A 21,251-nucleotide genomic window follows, 5' to 3' on the forward strand; every position below is an offset into this window, starting at 1 on the left:
TCCGCAAGTAGATCCGACTCTTTCTCATGATGATCAGTTTACTCCCGTGAGAGACCCTCCCGTCACTGAGGATGAGGATACTGAGATGAATGAAGATGCCATTAATAGAGCTATCTTCCGTATATTTCAGAGAGCTGCTAGAGCCCCTAGTAACATGACTGCAGTGGAGATTTCAAATTCTTTGGTCGCTGCTGGTGTAATTCCATTCGAGGGTATTATTGGTGGACCTCCGACAGACGCTGAGTATTGGCTGGAGACACAGAGAGGATTATGGATGAAATGGACCTCAGACCTGAGCAGAAGTTGAATGGGGCCCTAACTATGTTGAAGAAAGAAAGCTTCAAATGGTGGCAATCCATTTCTGTAGTATTCCGAGGAACCAATTAACATGGGATCTTTTCAAGACGCGCTTTCGGAGTCGCTACATCGGAGAGAGATATCTGCAGGAGCGACGCCAGGAGTTTCAGAATCTGGAGCAGGGTAATATGTCTGTTATGGATTACGAGGTTGAGTTCATCTGATTGAGCCGATATGCTCCTGGACTTGTGGACACTGAGACAGATCGATTCTTGAGGTTCGAGAATGGACTCAGGTATGAGATCAGAAGTCGAGTCACTACCCATCGAGAGAGGAATTTTGATGCTTTGGTTGAGATAGCCAAGATTGCTGAGGAAATAGAGCGACTGGGTATGGAGCACAGGAGAGAGTGATCGAGCTCAAACCCGATTCAGGAGGCCTTCTGGTTCTGTTTATTCTTCAGCACACCCTAGTAAGAGAGGCAGGGGTGAGTCCTTTCAAAGAGGTGGTAAGAGTGTCAGACCTGTTGCATCTGGTTCTTCAGCTGTTCAATCTTCTAGACATGGTGGATCTTCTGGGTCGCAATCTTTGCAGTCATGTAATTATTGTGGGAAACCTCATTATGGGGAATACAAGAAAAAATTGGGTACATGTTTCAGATGTGGTTCAAGTGACCATATTGTAAAGGATTGTCCGGAGATAACTCATTCAGTTCAGACACCAGCTCGTACTCCCTCTCGTACTCAGAGTACTGTTCAAACTCCTGCGGGTGGTCGTACTCAGGAGAGAGCACCTGGATTAGCTAGTAGAGGCCGAGCATCTCAGAGTAGGGGTCCAGTCAGATCTAAGGCCAGACAACCTGCATTGCTTTACACTGCTAGACTTCGACAAGATCGTGATGGGCCTAATGTGATTGTAGGTACTGTTACTATTCATTCAGTCCCATACTTTGCATTGTTTGATAGTGGCTCTACAAATTCCTATGTATCACATTCCGTTTCTGAGGGTCTAAATATTCCTGTTGAGAATACTGAGCGTTAGTGATAGTTTAAAGTCCCTTAGGCATATCCATCGTGTTGGATCGTATTTTTAGAGAGTGCCCTATAGAGATCAATGGGGAGATTTTTCTGACTGACCTGATAGAGTTACCCTTTGAAGAGTTCGATTTGATTCTCGGCGTAGATTGGTTGGACAAACATCGAGTAAATATTGATTTTGAGACTAAAAGAACTGTTCTGAAGACCCCAGATAATCGAAAGATTGTAATGATCGGGGAACGACGTGGATTTCTGACGAATGTTGTGTCTGCCTTGGTAGCGGAGAAGATGATCAGGAAGGGTTTCGAGGCGTTTCTTGCTTATATTTTGGACACTAGGAGATCACAATCCGATATTGAAGGCATCCGAATTGTCAAGGAATTTCCCGATGTTTTTCCCGAGGAGTTGCCTGATTACCTCCAGATAGAGAAGTCTAGTTTGTGATTGAAGTCTATTCTGGTTCCACCCCGGTTTCAATGGCTCCTTATCGTATGGCCCCAAAGGAGCTTAAGGAACTAAAAGTTCAACTTCAGGAGTTGTTGGACAGGGGATTTATTCGACCTAGTGTATCACCGCGGGGAGCTCTAGTTCTCTTTGTCAAGAAGAAAGATGGGACATTGAGACTCTGTATTGATTATAGAAAACTGAACAAGCTCACTGTTAAAAATAAATATCCTCTGCCCAGGATCGATGATCTATTTGACCAATTTCGAGGGGCTTCTATCTTTTCAAAGATAGACTTGAGATCTGGTTATTATCAACTCAAAGTGAAATATTCAGATTTTCCGAAGACTGCTTTCCGTACTCGATATGGGCACTATGAGTTTTTACTGATGTCATTCGGGTTAACTAATGCCCCTGCTGCTTTTATGGATCTGATGCATAGGGTGTTTCGACCTTATTTGGACCAGTTTGTAGTTGTATTCATTGATGACATACTGGTGTATTCTAGAAGTGAAGCAGAACATGAGGAGCATTTAAGGATTGTTCTTCAGACTCTAAGGGAGAATAAGCTATACGCTAAGTTGAACAAGTGTGAGTTCTGGCTCAGCGAAGTGACTTTTCTTGGACATATCGTCTCTGCTGATGGCATTAGGTGGATCCAAGCAAAGTAGAGGCTATTCTGAACTGGAAGCAACCCAGAAACGTCTTTGAGATCCGTAGTTTCTTGGGCTTAGCGGGTTACTACCATCGTTTCGTTGAGAGGTTCCCCCTTATTGCAGCTCCTCTGACGAAACTATTGAGGAAAGATGTTTCATTTGTCTGGTCTGAGGACCAACAAGCTAGCTTTGAGAAATTGAAGATTGTTCTAACTCAAGCCCCAGTGTTGATTCAGCCTGAATCTGGGAAGTATTTTTCTGTCTACAGTTATGCTTCTTATTCTGGATTAGGAAGTGTTTTGATGCAAGATAGGAAAGTTATTGCTTATGTGTCACGTCAATTAAGGTCGCATGAGCGTAACTATCCTACTCACGATCTGGAATTAGCTGCTGTGGTTTTTGCTTTAAAGATCTGGAGACACTACCTCTACGGAGAAAAGTGTTATATCTATACTGATCATAAGAGTCTGAAGTATCTGCTTACTCAGAAAGAATTGAATTTGAGACAGCGTCGCTGGTTTGAGCTTTTAAAGGACTATGATTTTAAGATAGAATATCATCCAGGGAAGGCTAATGTAGTGGCAGACGCCTTGAGCTGTAAGACGATATCAGATCTCAGAGCCTTATTTGCCAACTTGAGCTTATTTGATGATAATAGTTTATTAGCAGAGTTACAGGTTAAACCTACTTTGGCCGAGGAGATTAAGGCCAAACAACTCCTTGATAGCTTGTTGCTTCCCATAATTGAACAAGTTAAGCAAGAATTGAGTTCGGAGTATATGGTGGATCAGGATGGTATTTTGTGTTTTCGCGGTCGTTACTGCGTCCCTAAAGATGATGAGTTGAGAAGCTCATAGTAGTCCTTATGCTATGCATCCTGGTGGGGACAAAATGTACAATAATCTCAAAGAGCGCTACTTTTGGACTGGTATGAAAAAGAATATTTCAAATTTTGTGGCGAGGTGTTTGACTTATCAGCAGGTTAAGGCAGAGCACCAGCATCCATCTGGATTGTTACAATCAATTAAGATTCCTGAGTGGAAATGGGAGCGTATTACGATGGACTTCGTTACTGGTCTTCCTCTAACTCCTTCCAAAAAGGATTCTATTGGGTGATTGTTAATCGACTCACCAAGTCAACGCACTTTATCCCTATTCGGGTTAATTATTCTCTGGATAAACTGGCTAAGTTGTACATTTATGAGATCGTTAGACTTCATGGTATTCTGTTGTCTATCATATCTGATCGAGATCCGAGATTCACTTCCAGGTTCTGGAAAGCTTTGCACGAGGCTCTGGGTACTCGTTTGAATTTCAGTACAGCTTTTCATCCTCAAACTGATGGACAGTCTGAGCGAGTGATTCAGGTGTTGGAGGATATGTTAAGAGTTTGTGTGATTGATTTTTGTGGTAGTTGGGAAGATTTCTTGCCATTAGCTGAGTTTTCTTACAATAATAGTTATCAAGCGAGTATTCGCATGGCACAGGATGAGGCTTTGTATGGACGTAGATGTCGTACTCCTATATGTTGGACAGAGTTACATGATAGAAAAACTTTGTGTCCAGACTTGGTACGAGAGACTGAAGATACTTTCAGATTGATCCGTGATCGCTTAAGAGAGGCATTTGATAGGCAGAAATCATTAGGGGTGTGCAAAATTACCCGACCCGGTTGACCCGACCCGCCGACCAGGATCTAAAAAAATCGGGTAATTCTTTAAAAAAAATTACCCGGCCGGGTCGGGTACCCGACCCGATATTTCCCGGGTCGGGCCCGGGTCACAAAATCTAGTTTTTTCGGGTACCCGGTTACCCGAGTACCCGGTTAGTTTTTTTTTATATATATAATTATATAAAATATAATGAATTATTTATATTATGGATTATTATATTTTGTATTTTGAACTTTTAAATTTTATGTTCGGATATTAGAGTATGTAATTCGAAGTTTTAAACATTTAAATTTGTGTATATATTTTTTTAAATTAATAATTTTTAAATAAAAAATTAAAAATCGGATATCGGGTACCCGATTACCGGGTACCCGCAAAATCCGGGTACCCGATTACCGGGTACCCGTAACATCCGGGTCGGGACACGGGCCGAGAAATCGTCGACCCGGAAGTTCCGGGTACCCGAAAATCGGGTACCCGGATTTGCACACCCCTAGAAATCATACGCAGATAAGCGACGTAAGGATATTTAGTTTGAGGTTGGAGATCAGATTTTCCTCAAGGTATCTCCATGGAAGAAAGTATTGAGATTTGGACGTAAGGGTAAACTGAGTCCGTGATTTATTGGGTCTTATCGTATTCTGAAGAAAGTTGGACCGGTTGCTTATCAGCTTGAGTTGCCTTCCCAGCTCAGATGTATTCATGATGTTTTTCATGTATCTATGTTAAGGCGATACCGTCCAGATCCAGATCACATCATTCAGGTTGATGAGGTAGAGTTGAGACTTGCTTTGTCATATGAGGAGGAGCCTGTTCAGGTTTTAGAGAAAGATGAGTGAGTTCTTCGGAATAGGCGTATTCCAATGGTCAAAGTTCAGTGGAGTAATCGTAGCCCCTCAGAAGCTACTAGGGAGACATTGGAGGTTCAATTTCCTCATCTATTTTCATAAGGTAAATTTCGAGGACGAAATTTCTTGTAGAGGGGGAGAATTGTAACCACCCAAAAAATACAAAATAATGTTTAATTGAAATTTGAGGTTAATTATGAAAATTGGTGAAATTTGGGGACTAAATTGGAAGTTCTTTAAACTTGTAGTTTGTTTTAGAGTTAAAGAAAAATTCAGGGACCAAGCCCTGAATTTACCCTAAAATATTAGGTATTGGTTGTTATATACGTGAATTGGTTTCTGAAAATCAGAAACCAATTCCTCCTAAATTTTCCTCTCCCAACCTCAACTTCCGACAACGATCCCGACACCATCCGAATTCCGATCGCCGTTTTGAAAGCACCATCGTGTTCGTTATCGAGTCAGGAACAATCCCCTCAATTTAATTGAAGCAAAACGCTGCCAAACGTCGTGAATTTCAAGTCAAAGTATCAATGTTTTTTTAGCTCAATCGCCTAGAAAATCCTAAATTCATCGCCGATAGTTGCTCCGTTTACGACACCTCCTGCACCATCGTGTTCCTTGTGCCATTCCGAGTCCGTCGGTGTCATCATCGGTCTCCGTAGACGGCTGCGCGTGGGGAGGTGGATCAGTCAAAGATTCGGCCGAGTCGAAATCGAGCTCTCCGTCGTTCAAAAATTTGAACCGATCTTTGTAAGTATCTCGAAATCGCTCAAAATAATTTTTAAAAATTTTTCCGTGAATTTTAGAGCCCCGGAGGACGTCGCACGCGCCACACGCGCCGCCGTAGGGCGAGTGAAATCTGGAAACCGGTTTAACCGGTTGAACCGGTTTTGACCGGTTTGACCGGTCCTGACCCGACCCGTTGACCCTACCCGTTGACCCGACCCGACCGTTGACCGTTAACCATTGACCGTTGATCGGTGCTATTCTAGGAATTAATTTGATTTTGGTGTTATTATGATAATTAATTTGAAATTGATGTTATTTTAGTAAATTTTTTTGGAAAAAGTGATATTCTGGGAATTAATTCGAAATTGGTGATATTTTGGGAATTAATTCGAAAAGGATGCTATTTTGGTAATTATTTTAAAAAGGGTGCTATTTATGTAAAATGTTTGACAGTTTGTTGACCTCCTTTGACTAGAACTTTGACCGGCTATTAAACGACCGTTAATCTTTTTTGAAAATACCTATCCTGACAGTTTTCGGCGTCCCGAATCCGTTTTTGAGGTCCGGTTCGCTAAATTCAAACCCGAAAGTCTCCAAATCGTCAGTAAAACTCGTTGACTTTAATTTTGACCGAGATTTCGAAATTTCGGAATGTCATACTTTATGTTTTTCGACGTCCTGAATATAATTCCGAAGCCGTTTTGCAAATTCTGACCCGAAATTCCCGAATCGAGCTTGTAAACCCAAAAGGCTTAATATTTTAATATTTGATTATTTAAATGAGATTGGTCAAGGATTTATTCAATAAAAATATTTTATGAAGGTACTCGTGTTTCACCTGAGCAATGATCAATTAGGTCCGGTGTTATCCGTTCGTTAGATCAGTCTGAACCGCGTACTACGAGAATTACCCGTAGGTTTCCGTATATTATTTAAATAATATTTAGATTATTATATTAGGATTCAATATGGATTTTTCCAATTCGTAGGATCTAGCGCTGCAGCAGAACGTGATCGACAGACCCAGTAATAGGCTTCCCTATCTGATTTTCCAGACTGTTACAGGTGTGTTCCTGATAGTGTTATATTATTGTTTTAAAGTATATAAATACTGAATACTGTGTATCTGATTTCTGATTTACTGTATATTCTGATATGATTTCTGGTTACGGTATTTATTCCGTTTTCTGAATACTGATTACCCAACATCTGAATTACCATACATTACTGATTTGATTTTTGATTTATGTATTTCTGTTTATGGTTTTCAAGCTTGAAATATTCTTATGTTTTTAAAGAATTATTCATTGTTTTATACGAACATTCATGTTCATTTCTATCATTGGGGGGGAATATTGTTGGAGGAAGATTACTGTAGGTTTCTCGGCTGTGTGCTCAGGGCCTTACTGTTACTGGTTGTGCGAGGTGTATGGTTCTGGGGAACCTACACAAACAGATTGTGAAAGGATAGGGGTAGTGTTCATGTTTTCAAAACATGTGCATAAACAAATTTTATTGAAATATTTCGTTAGTATGTTTTTATACACTGTTTGGAGCACACTGGGCTTTTTAGCTCATTCTGTAAATTTTAACCTTTTTCAGATAACAGCAGACCGTAAGCTAGCAGATTTGGCATCAAGAGAAATCAACTACTTTATTTTGTACGAACATATATTTCTATATGTTTTTCGGTTATGTTTGGTGACATGTATTTTATTATCGTTTTAGACATATCTGTATTATTAATATTATGTTCTATATTATATTTAACGTTCTATAAGTTATATAAAAAAACCTTTGAATGGGATATGTGACCCGCTTAGGTTTGGGTCTATCTTACAGACCGGGTCTGGAGGGTTACAAGTTGGGTCAAGTTGAATTTTTAGTCGATCTAAGTTGGGCTTAGAGAGATTCTATTTAATTCAAAATCTTACTTGAATTTTAGAGTTAAAAGTGTATCTTATTTGATCCGACACAAATATAATTTTTTTTATTTTTATTCAGTAAAAAATAGAGTTAATTGATATATATATATATATATGGCTGAGATTAAAAGTAGGAAATGTGAAAATATTTACTGAAAAAACAATGAGTCAATCTCATACATCTATTTTCACTTATCCAACGATCTTAAACATGTGCAAAACTAAAGAGATTTATACTGTATAAGTGAATCTTAACTCGTATATATAAATATATATAGATATAAGAGCATGATCTTCTTACACAATGTAAAATACTTTTAGTTTTACACAGATTTAGAACCGTTATATGAGTGAAAACATATGGTTGAGATTAAAAGTAGGAAATGTGAAGATATTTTTTTTGGGGAAAAACAATTATCGATCTCAACCATCTATTTTCACTCATCCAACGATCTTAAATATGTGTAAACTAAAGAGTTTCACACTGTATAAGTGGATCATAACATATATATATATATATATATATATATATATATATATATAGGCATGATCCTCTTACACAATGTAAAACTCTTTTAGTTTTACACAGATTTAGAACCGTTGGATAAGTGAAAACAATGATTGAGATTAAAAGTAGAAAATGTGAAGATATTTACCGAAAAAACAAGGAGTCGATCTCAGCCATCTATACCTATTTTAATATCTCATGTCAAACCATATATATTTTTTATCTTAAACATTAACCTAATTTGATTTCATCTTTACAAAACATAACATAAATCCAAATTTCTAAAATAATTTAATCTTATAACAACAAATCGAACTGAATCTCATCGTATTCAAATTTTAGGACAAATTATGTGTTTAGTACCTAAACTATCAATTTTGGTATATTTTAGTATCTAAATTTTTAATTTTTTAAAATTATACCTAAAGTTTAGTTTTTGTTTCATTTTAGTGACATTTCGTTAAAAACTTCAAATTTTGTTTTATTTTAGTACCCGTTCAAAATTTAAAGTTAAGTTTTGAAAAAATTAAAAGTTTAGGTATTGAAACAGAAGGAAACTGATAGTTTATGTACTAAAAGCGTTAAGTTTTTAACGACAGAGTAAAAAAATGAGATGAAAACTAAATGTTAGGTATGATTTTGAAAATATTAAAGTTTAAGTGCTAAAATAGACCAAAATTGATAGTTTATATACTAAATGCGTAGTTTACCCTAATTTAAATTAAAAATTACTAATATCTGACTCGATTAGTACTTTTTTAAATAAGGGAACAAAACCAAACACGGCCTTAAAGGTTACAAAATGAAAAAGGAGACAACGGACTCCAACGTTGGCACTAGAACAAGCAAGCTCCTCGTCTTTTTCACTGTTCTGTCTCTCTTTCCTCTCTGATCAGCTCTTGATCTAACTCGGTTAAGCTCAAATCAGAAGAGTATGAGTCAGGAAGCGTTTATTTACAGCTTCGTGGCTCGAGGAACAATGATCTTGGCCGAGTACACCGAGTTCACTGGGAATTTCCCAGCAATCGCAGCTCAGTGTCTGCAAAGACTCACTGCTGCTAACAACAGGTTTACTTACAACTGTGATCACCATACCTTTAATTTTCTCGTTGAAGATGGTTACGGTAATTCCCAGAACTCTGATCTCTTTCTCTCCTTTTCTTTTTTCGTTTCATTTTGTTTCTCGAGAAACGAACAGGTTGCGGTGGTTTAAATGTTGCATCGGAGGTTAAAGTTGGTGGATCTAGCTGGAATAGTGTAAAATGGGACGTGGGATTTGACGGGGTTTTGTTAAAACATTGGAAAGTTAGCTCCTTTTAGTGTATTAATTAGTTTTACTTTGTTTGGTTGCTGAGAAAGTTGTAGAAAATGGTGGGAATTCTCCAATAAATCTCAGGAAGAAAAACATTTTTTTTAAACTATGTTCTCCAATTGCAAATGCCTGTAAATTGTTTGTGCAAAGTTTATCAATTTCTTATGCTCATCTCTTTTTGGCTAAGAATTGTGTGTGCAGCTTATTGTGTTGTTGCCAAAGATGCTGTTGGGAAGCAAATCTCTCTTGCATTTCTCGAACGAATGAAGGCGGACTTCAAGAAGCGATACGGCGGTGGGAAAGCCGATACGGCGGTGGCCAAAAGTCTCAATAAGGAGTTTGGGTATGTTCATATCCATGCAACTAATGGACAGTTAATCTTTTTGTTTTCTTTCAATCAGTTTGCATTAATATAACTTAAAACGAAACACCGCGACCCGCAGGCCAGTAATGAAGGAGCACATGAAGTATATCATCGAACATGCCGAAGAAAATCGACAAGCTATTAAAGGTCAAAGCTCAAGTTTCGGAAGTTAAAAGTATAATGTTGGAGAACATCGACAAGGTAAAGTGCTTCTGATGTTCTGTCTCTGGCATTTGCCTTCTTTTCCATCGGTTGTTCTTTAGACATGACTGTAATGGTGCTATGGTTGGTTATGTTACATTTTGCATTCACGGATCAACCATCAATGCTCGAAATGTACTGTTCGAGTGTTAGTTTTAATCAAGATCGGGTCTAATGGGAAAACGAGTGTAAAAAAGCCTTGTTTATATGACAATTTGATTCTGCATCCCAGGCAATCGATAGAGGAGAGAACCTATCGACCCTCGCTGACAAAACCGAGAATCTTCGTGATCAGGCAAATTCCATTTTCAACATTTTCAATGTCAAAGCTCGATCGATACGTTATATGTATTAGGTTTCACGTTATCGTCTTTTCTTCAGGCCCAGGCTTACAGGAATCAAGGCACGAAAATCCGTCGTAAAATGTGGTATCAGAACATGAAGATAAAGTTGGTAGTTCTCGGAATCTTGCTGCTTCTTGTCCTGGTAATCTGGCTCTCCATCTGTAACGGATTCGATTGCACCGACTAGCAGTGTTCGAGAGTCTCGTGAAGAAAGTAAAGCTTTTGATATAGCAAAATGTAAGCATTTCTTACCATGATTTTGAGTTTGTGTTGAGAGATTTTAGGGTTCATTGAAACACTAAAAGCACAATGTATCATGCGCAGTGGAAAGTGCAATGCTTCTCTGTTATTTTGTAGGCCTTGTATGCTCTCTCTATATAAGATACAACGATGAATGCCACCATCATTAGGCCTGCTTATTACTTTATGGTTGAAAATCTTATGCAATATACTCGACATTGGTGAATCGTTCGAACCGGAACCGGTGCTATGGCCGGTTCGGTTCTTACAATATTGGATTTTATGTTTGTTGAAGGTCTAGTTTAGCATTACTTTTGAAAATCTCAAAATAGTTTGTCTTCATCTTGCAAGAACCCGAGTAGAGGATGGTATTTTTCGGGTTCTTCGATACTATCTTTTCTTGCTCAAGAATCTAAACCCAGAAACCTTCAACTTCTCCTCCACAATCCTATTCATCTTCTCCCCCATCTCATCACTCAAACAACTCCAATCCCCAACAATCCCTTTCCTAAAATAAGCACTACTCTCGATTGTCTTCCCTTTCTTCCCATGCACACTCCTATTCCCCTCCATATCCCTCAAACTCTCGAAACTACACATCTTCACAACCTTTTCCACCACCCCTTCTTCCTCTTCCTCCTCCGAAAACCCGCACCCGAAGAACTCGGTGAGTTCTTGTCCTCAACCATGTCTTCGTATTTGACGAATAGTATCGTTTCGGGTTTGTTTTGCTTGCTTCATTGTAACTTAGTACTTGGTCCCAATATGGTCCATGGGAAGATATGCCTTTGCAGAAGAACTCGAAGGCTTCTCCGATCGGGATGAAGTTTGCGGTGTCGTCGGGGAACCACATGGAAACGAAGGTGTCTTTGGGGTCTCTGCAGATGTAGACAATTTCGCAACTCGAATCGTGGATGGATCTTGGCAAGCATGTGTAGGGAAGGTGTGAAAAAATGGTAACATAGGCAGAATCATAGTATCTTTTACGAATTATGAAAGATAATGATAAGCAATCGAATTTAGATTTATGGTGAAAAATCTTCGACCGACATAATCTTCGACCGACTCGAGATAATAGCATAATTTTATTTTATAAATTTATGGATAATTTTTATAACATCCCTATATAACTTTTTTGAATTAGGTCCCTATTTTCCTGGATAAAAATAAAAATTATGCACATATATTAGTGTCAGGTCAGATACGGATTTTCGCCCCAGGGTTCAAGTCGGGTTTTGGATCGAACGAGATCTCATTAAACTAGAATCGGATCAAATTAATGTGAAAAATGTATGATTCTCGGATCGAGTCAATTGAATCGGCTAGTTGTCATTTCTTGTCTCACTCACTTAAATATTTTTTATAGAATTTTTAAATTTTAACATTGTAAATTTGTCCGTATTTTTAATTCAATTTCTTTCATTCACAACATCAAAAATTGAACTTTTAATATTATTCGAAGAATCTAACATCCATCTCGTCAGACTAATCAATAATTAATATAATTTAGCATATACTTAATTACTTATTTAAGTTATTCTTTTACGCGTGAATCAATTTATTTTAATGGTTTAAAGAATTATTTTTGTTCTTAGAATTTACGAATTCAAGCACTGATGATTATAATAAGGTGATTGAGCATTTTTTGTCAAATAATTAAAGAATGACTATTATTCTTAGCAACCTCAGATACGGGCATCAACTACTGTAGCATGAATGATTTAGCGTTTGTTTGTATTGTGTTTTCTTTTTATTTAGGGTAGATTTCTTCTCAATATCTTTCGTAATACGTACGAGTCCCTTCGCAACTTTTTACTATTTTTAATTTAATATTATAGAAGAATAATTTTAAAATAAATAACATATTACGAAATTAATTTTGTGACGTGTACAAAATTCCTTAGTATACGTAATATATATATATATATAATACAAAAATAGATAAAGTTAGAAAAGGGATGGGTCAAAATGTTTGACTTATCTGAACCCAAAAATTGAGGGTTAATATTAAATTTTACAGACACTTAAACTTACGATACCTAAAATTCCATTACGCGAACGAGTCTTGGGACAAGTGGTTGAGATTCAATAATTTGAACTTGTAAGGTCAATTGCAAATCCTACCATTGTCATTTTTTGTGGGCAATCTGTAAATTTCTATGTAAATCCTAATTGGGACTTAGTATGCCTAGACCCTGAACTGGAGGAGTCAACCCTGACCTAAATTTTTTGTAACCAAAAACCTAAATTTCATTAGATCAAAACAAGTATAATGAATTTATAAAATTTTTGGGGGGTTAAAATGCAATTTTTAATTGAATTGTTGCATAATTACATAATTTTTAAGTATAAGAAAGGTGTTAGGACTAGGCATAATTTACCCAAATAAATAACCCATAATTAAAATGAAAATAAAAGCTAATTGTAAATATCATAAAATATGTGTATTGGAAATAGAAGTAAACCATAAAAAGTAAAGGGGACTAAAATGGATAAAAATAAAAATAAAATGCTAAATGTGAAATAGCGAAAAGAAAAAAAATGAAATAAGTAAACATAGGGGACTAAAATGGAACACGGTTAAACTAAGAGGTCAAGATCAGAACTCAAAAAGTCCATATAAGGGGACCAAAATAGAAATAATGAGGAACTAAAAGCTCAAAACAAATACTAGATTTCATTTGAAGGTCAAAATAAAATGTTACAAAGGAGGAGGCCCTTCTCAAGCTATAATACCCCGCATTTCTAAGTACGGACTTTTCTAGTCCTTTACCCATACACGGCAGTGTTTTAATGCCTTAACAAAGGCTTGCTTTGGTTTAATTAAAAAGCAAAAACAAATTAATCCTTATTTTTATGATGTTTGTGTAGTAAATTAACAAGAATTATCATTAACACTTAAACAATGACATTAATGATGTTATCTATTTGTATATTCTAATAATATTATAAAATAAATTATCCGAATATCTTAAATTGAAGTAAATTATTATATCTTGAATTAACAGTATATCCTATTTTGATCACTCTATTTTATTTTATTAATAATTTTTGTGAGACCAACAATCAGTTGGTCTAATGGGATGAGATATTAGGTCCCTTAAGTAAAGTCAGGGGTTCGAATCCTAACATTTGCGAATGGAGCGAACTGGGTTGGGAGGATAGCCATCGCCTCTGTAGTACCCTATCTGGATTAGTCGGTCAATAGATCGGATATCAGTGATTAATTTAAAAAAAATAATTTTTGTGAGATGTCATTTATTATTATTATTATTATTATTATTATTATTATATAATTAAAAATAAAAACAAATTTGAAAGTTAGAGCGATTGAATTAGGATAAATTTGAAATTTAAATAATTAAATTAAAAAAATTTAAACTTTAATGACCATAATAGGAGTGAGAAGATAGTTGAATGATGAACGATGCAATTTACTCATAGAAAAGGTATCACATGTGCCAAACTGCTCGTTAAGTTTTCGACAACGAGAAATTAAAATAAAACAAAAATTAAATGTTAGGTATAGTTTTAAATTTTTTTAAAAGTTTAGATACTAAGCTCGAAATTTATCCAAATTTTTTTATGGGCAAGCCATCTTAACTTAGGTTGTCAAGTTGAGGTTTGCTTTGGCTTTATGTAAAACAAAATGGCATCTTAATTTTTTTTTGTAAATTTTATTTATTTAAGATATTCGATATTCGATCAAATTTTAATTAAATTTATAATCAAATCAAATTTTAAATAAAAAAATTTATCAAATATATTTTATATATTCAAAAGACATGAATTCGAATTATTACATTTCTTGTCTCTCGACCTAGAGTTGTAAATGAGATGAGATAAATCGTGATCTACTCGAGATCGATTCGGTCAAAGCTCCATAAATACTTCATTCGAATGGACTCGAGCTCGAATCGAGTTCTTAATGTGCTGAAACGAGCTACTTGATACTTGACTCGAAAAGATCGTGAGCAGATCAATAATATAATATATTAAGATTTTTTTTAAAAAAAATATTAAAAACATTAATATTTATGTGTCGATTTTTTTTTTAAAAAAATGCAATATCAGCTTTTCATGTATTTAATGTTCAGATTCGAGTTTGAGTTCGTGACCTAAATCAAGTTAATTTTAAGATTTGTTCCTTGCGAGCCTTTTTGAGCTTTTACGAGTTTTAGTTCATTATTTCATGATTGTGAGTTCGAGTCAAACTTGAAAATTTTAAGCTCTTGAGATTTCGAGTCAAGCTTAATTTCAGAGTTTTCGAGTCGAGTCCAACTCAGCAATACTTGAATTCGACTTGGCTTGTTTACAAGCCTAGCTCGACCCAACCATATAAAATTTAAAATAAAAAAAGTCAACAATTTCATTGACCTATACTAGGTATACCAACTAATATAGCATTGTCAACGGTAATTTGGATACCATTATAGAACTTGCCATTTGTTTAGAGGTTGGTCTAACTATGAATTTAATCAATATCGATTGTAGTTATTTCCTTTTTTAAGGGTAAAGTACAAAAATGTCTCGACTATAAGATATTGTTTGATCAAATCCTTTGACTATTTAAAGTTATAGAATGGTCCTTTGATTATAAGGAGTTGTTTTGTTGAGTCCCTCAACTATTAAAAGTTACAAAATGGTCACTTGACTATTCATTATGTTCCAAACTTATCATTTTCTGTTCAAAAATTGACGATCTTCTAAGTTAGACGTTAACATACTGACTGAGATATGATATTCGTTTGAGATTGCGATATCGGATTTTATCACATTTCAGTTAACAGATTAACGTATAACTTAAACTGTTGTCAAATTTTTAACAAAAAATGACAAGTTTGGTACTCAATGAATAGTCGAATGACCATTTTGTAACTTTTAACAGTCAAGGGATTAAGAAAAGCAATTCCCTATAGTTGGAGGACCATTATAACTTTTAATAGTTAAATGACTCAATAAAGTAGTATTATATATTCGATGACCATTTGTGTACTTTACTCATCTTTTAAATAAAACATTACAAGGCACAATTAGGTAATGACAAATGGTGAAACAGCAAAGCAAATACTAAAATGAAAGATCTGCCAACTTAATATTGTTGTAATTTTTTTTTGTTAGGTAGCTACTTTGGTTATAAAATTTTAAAGGGTAAATTTCACATTTAGTACCTAAACTACTAATTTTGATTCATTTTAGTATCTAAACTTTTACTTTTTTGAAAATCATACCCGACGTTTAGTTTTCATTTCAGTTTAGTACCCGCCGTTAAAAACTTAACGTGTTTAGTACCTAAACTATCAATTTTACTCCGTTTTAGTACATAAACTTTCATTTTTTAAAACTTAACATTAAATTATGAACGGTGATACTAAAATGAAACAAAAACTAAAGTTTTTAACGGTGTGTTACTAAAATGAAATGAGAACTAGACTTTAGATATGATTTTAATTTTTTTTTTTTGAAAATTTAGGTACTAAAATAGACCAAGACTAAAAGTTTAAGCCCCGAAAGTTTAGGTGTGACCACAAAACCTTTAACGAAATGGATATGCTATGTATACAAAAATATAACAGCACTTTGTTTTGTTGTGGAGTTATGGCGTTAGGCTAGCAAGTTTATCGAGAAATGGATCGTCTTGTCTTGTGTTTGCTTCCGCAACTACTTGATTAGTAAAAGGGTTTAGGGTAGTGGGGACAACTTAGGATCATAGTTATTTATTGAAACAATTGCTCAGACAACCTAGGAAAAGAAACGATCCCATCATCACTTTCAAAACATTTGCAAACAATGTCTGAAAAAACATGGTTAGTGACTTGTCTGGCATAGGTAGGTAGATTCTTCCACACATGATGGACTGAGGGGACAACTATTGAAAATTCGTTTTCATCCATTTTAGTATTTTGTAAGTTTAATTTCGTTCCCTAACGTAAAATACTACGTCCGTCTCTATTTCCAAATACGTCATAAACGTAACAACAACTCTTTCCGACATCATGCCTGCTTCATGATGGAGTAAAATGAAATGTGGCACAAATCTAGGTTTAAAAGTTTAAATTAGTGTAAATATAAGAGACCAATTTGCTTAATTCATAAATATTAGAATTTGAACCTCTAACTTTGCTTAAGCGATTTAGTACTCCATTTCATTAAATCAACTTATTTAAATTATTCTTTTTTTAAATAAAACCCTAAAATCACTCATTGCTTTTATTATTTTTAGGTCTGCATGGTACTGTAAATATAATTTATTATTAATAACGTATCTAATATGCACTTTGTGCACGAACTAAGCGACCCCAGTGATTAAGAAATTGTTATTTATCGAGGTATTACGTTCGAGCACTACATATGCATAAATATATATGTTCACTGTCAAAGGATTGAGAGTCTTTGAATATATATATAGAGACACACACGCCTTGAACAAATCTCATTCCCACTCTTATCTTGATTTAGCCTCAATGTTTTATAAAGAAAAATATACTAAAAAATATATAATAATTAAACCTAAATATATGAAATGTCATTTAGTGAAAAATGATTGGATAAACTACGCATTCAGTGTTTAAACCATCAGTTTTTGTTCATTTTAGTACCTAAACTTCCAAATTTTCAAAACATATCTAATGTTTAATTTTTATTTCATTTTAGTACACTGCCTTTAAAAATTTAACGAAACATTTCTACGTGACATTTTTATGGATAAATTACATCATTCATCACTTAACTATATTTTCAACCCTATTTTGGTCATTAAAGTTTAAAAATTTTCAATTTAACTACTCAACTTTCAAATTTCTCATGTTTTAATCACTCTAATTTATTTTATTAATAATATTTTGCGACAAAACATTTTTATTATTTTATTAATATATAATTAAAATAAAAAATTGAAAGTTAGAGCGATTAAATTAGGAGTAATTTGTAAGTTAAGTTTTTAACGACATGTACTAAAACGAAACAAAAATTAAATGTTAAGCGTGATTTTTTTTAAAATAAAAGTTTAGGTACTAAAAACTGATAATTTAAGTACTAAGCTTGCAATTTACCCAAAATAATTATATAAAGTGATCAAACAAGTTAATTTTTTTTAATAAAGCAAGTGGTTGGTTGAATCCACTACGACCATATACAGTTAGTATAATGGCCATGTTTTGAACTTTTTTGCTAACCATATGCTTACCCCTTTGCTCATTGGATGAACATTAAAGCTTACAAGACTATGATTGGATGATCCTCTCAGCATTCAATATAACAATGTAAGCCTAACACATGGTGGGCTTGGTCAATTTACACAAAAGTATTATATATATGGTCTACTTCTAGTTTTAGGCCCTATACTCTACTAAAAATTTGAATTTGATCCCTATAATCTCGTATAATTTAATATATCTACTTGTATAATATTATTAATAGGTCTAAAATGATAATACTGTTTTGTAAAAATATATTTTACATCATTTTCATAAATCCTAAGCATAAAACCTAAAACCCTAAATATACAAAATATGTGACACTAAAATAGACAATCTTGTATAACTTCATATATAACTTAAACTTCACACAAGCAACCTTGGTGGTAAAAAAATTGTTGTTATTTCTTGGGGTCCCGGGTTTGAACACCGGAAATATCAGAAGTGTGAGTGTTTAATATCAAATAGTTGAGAGTTATCTTTATGATAAAATACCAAATTTGAGCATAGTAGAGGGATAAAACCAAAATTAGACCCACATTTATTTTTTACAATAGTTTTGAGCTGGTAGACATGGCCCCAACCGTTGATGTCGACCAGGTTAGTGTCAGCACATGTCACATCGATATTGAGAAAGACAAATTATATCTATTATCTCTCTTTATATATATGGGTAAATTACAATTTTCATCACCCATATTTTTATTCACTCATATTTTGGTTGCTAAAGTTTAAAAGTTTTCAATTTACTCAATGAACTTTTGATTTACTCTTGTCACTAAATCAGAAATAGAAGGATGACACAACAACCATGTGTGATAATGTGGAATAATTTTTGTTGACATGGTATCCATATGTCATTCACATTATTTTTCTCATTTTTTAATTATTTTATTTTATCTTCTTCCTCCAAAAATAAAAGTTCTACAATTCATCCATGTCTTAAGTCTCATTATCTGATGTCTTTTCCGACTACTTAAGATATCAACGAACTCGCTTCATCATCTCCTACTACTCTATCAATTTATATTTTACATAAATCACTTTAAGACTCTCGAAATTCAACCTTAAGCTCAAAACTCATGAAATCCTAGACCACTCTTATCTTTAATATCTTTCATCTTATCAATGTGGAATCAAGATATACAACTTTCTTTTTTCTTTTTTACCTTCCGGCTGTTGTGAATTGGAAGAAGATACTTCATCATCGAGATATCAAAAGGAATTCGAAACTAGGACTTTTTAATTAAAAAGATATAGTTTTAGGGCCATTTTATCAATTTTAAAATAAATATATCCAGTCGTAACTCTGTTAAGTATTTAGTGACCGGTTGATTGAAATAGGAGCAAATTAAAAGTTAGTAAATTAGTAGGAAAATGAAGAAAGTCGAGGAATATTGTAATTTACCCTATACATACATGCTTTGTTTTTAAGTATTTATTAATTCGGTAATTGAAGATTACAGAACTAACCCCTTTCCACCTCGGGGACAAGCAAAACAATTGTCTAGGTTCAACCATGGCCGAGGATCCTGAGCTAGTGGTTCAAATAACGATGGCGGCGGCGGCAGCAGCAGCAGCAACATCAAGGAACAAGACAGGCTACTCCCCATAGCCATCGTCGGTCGGATAATGAAACAAATCTTGCCCCCGAAAGCCAAAATCTCGAAAGAAGCCAAAGAAACCATGCAGGAATGCGTCTCCGAGTTCATCAGCTTCGTCATCAGCGAAGCGTCCTACAAGTGCAAAAGAGAAATGCGCAAGACCATCAACGGCGACGATGTTTGCTGGGCTTTGGCGACGCTTGGCTTCGACGACTACGCGTCGCCGCTGATAAGGTACCTTTATAAATATAGAGAGCTCGAAGGAGACAAAGCAGCGGCAAATCAAGACAAGGGTATTGCTGATCACGACAGCAACATCGAAGACTCCAATCTGGATAGGTATTAATTAAACAACATAGTTTTTTTGTCTTTTTTTTTTTGCTGCTAGATCTAACCATGATCTTTACTGAGTTTGCTTCGATTTCATGTGTGGAATTTCTGCATCATTTGTTTTTCACCCCATCTTCAACAACATTCTTTTTTCTATTTTTAGTATCTTTCGACTTTCATGTTCATTTTACTATTTATGTTTCGGACATTCTTGTACCAATCTTCTGTACTTGGTGCTGTTTTTTCTAGCAGAACATGTCTTTAGCGACCTTTTTAAAGCCACTAAAAGCAAACGGAGAAACCGAGAATAGTTACGAACGTCGTCGGTATAATAATGTAGCAGAAATAGCGATGTTTAAGTGAGTATTTAACGACAATTCTTCAGCTACGAATATTTAGCGACGTTTTTCTTTAGAAACGTCGCTGAGTACACATATGTTGTTTATATGGGTATTCATTCATATGGACCTTGACACTTATCCTATAAGAGTCTAGTACAAGGAAGTTTATAAGAACATAAATATATATATACACACAGTTTAGCTTAAGATGAATTTGAGAATTTCAAGTACGCTTCCGTATTTAGTTTATTATTTTTGATGATTCGATACGATAAATCTCAAGTTATTCAGTCTTTATCGAATTTTTACGATTCTAACATTTATAGGCAATTCTTATCACCGGTCACCACTCACAGTAACAGATACACCAACGCAAACATAACGGAAATGAAGTCAAATTCGAGTCAATGTCCAGATCTTGTATTATCCATTCATAGAACAAAATTTTGTAGGTTTTTTTGACTTGGTTGAAGTGTCCGTTTAGGGTTAGGGTTCTTAGGGGTCCATCATTTTGCAGATATCAATGCTGCTGAAATGGACCAAAACAAGTCACTGAACCACCAAACCACATTCATATCTTTTAAATGAAAAAACTGTTGGTTTTGGCTTTTCATGCTTTATTATTGCCATTGACCTCTCATGAGTCTTTGCCTCATTTAAGATCGGATCAGATTAGGGTTTCCCATTGTGTGTGTATATATACACGTGTATGTATACATTTAAGATCGGGTCAGATTAGTGTTCATTGTCAGGATTATAATATTTGATGGAATATTCAGGGAATCCCCATTGTCCAAACCTCCAAGAATAAAGAAGAGAAACCTGCAGGATATCTTTTGTTAGAAAACCGAACCGGTTCTTCGATATTCGCAAGTCTTTCCATGTTTCATTACCTTCATTTGCACCTTCACGATTCGAATCCCTACAAATTCAAACACGAAAGGACACTCTTACGATACGGTTCAATGGATCGTGTAAGATCATAATAATAAAAGTTGTCGGCTCGGATCGAATAAATCTTAAATAATATGGATTTTAAGTTGATTAGATCTGGACCATATGAATATGTTGCTCCAACAATGAAGTTCGTCGCTAGAAATCAGACATAGGCAGCGTTTATGGGAGGTTTGTGAAACCCTAATTATCATGCTCCCATTTTAACTATCATCAACCACATTAAAATAGAGGTTTAATTATGG

The 21,251-nt window shown here is 34.9% G+C and overlaps 1 protein-coding gene and 1 pseudogene across 1 annotated transcript; both read left to right on the forward strand.

Annotated features, from left to right (window-relative positions):
* Positions 1–8,925: 8,925 nt before the first annotated feature.
* Positions 8,926–10,686, forward strand: LOC120213916 (annotated as a pseudogene).
* A 667-nt stretch (positions 10,687–11,353) lies between these two features.
* LOC120213920 (nuclear transcription factor Y subunit B-1-like) lies at positions 11,354–19,754 on the forward strand. Its single transcript, XM_039211959.1, has 2 exons — positions 11,354–11,513; positions 19,315–19,754. Exons 1-2 carry the CDS (start codon positions 11,354–11,356, stop codon positions 19,725–19,727), a joined length of 573 nt encoding a protein of 190 aa, XP_039067890.1. The 3' UTR covers positions 19,728–19,754.
* Positions 19,755–21,251: the final 1,497 nt, after the last annotated feature.

The sequence above is a fragment of the Hibiscus syriacus genome, unplaced genomic scaffold, assembly GCF_006381635.1.
Source record: "Hibiscus syriacus cultivar Baekdansim isolate YM2019G1 unplaced genomic scaffold, ASM638163v2 tig00110045_pilon, whole genome shotgun sequence".
Taxonomy (NCBI): Eukaryota; Viridiplantae; Streptophyta; class Magnoliopsida; order Malvales; family Malvaceae; genus Hibiscus; species Hibiscus syriacus.

What these genes read in the sequence shown, in the direction of transcription:
- LOC120213920 (XM_039211959.1), top strand. Translation starts at nt 11,354, where the DNA reads ATGGGAAGATATGCCTTTGCAGAAGAACTCGAAGGCTTCTCCGATCGG. An exon ending in GGATGGATCTTGGCAAGCAT is followed by an intron (nt 11,514 to 19,314) that starts GTGTAGGGAAGG and finishes GAGGATCCTGAG; the next exon opens with CTAGTGGTTCAAATAACGAT.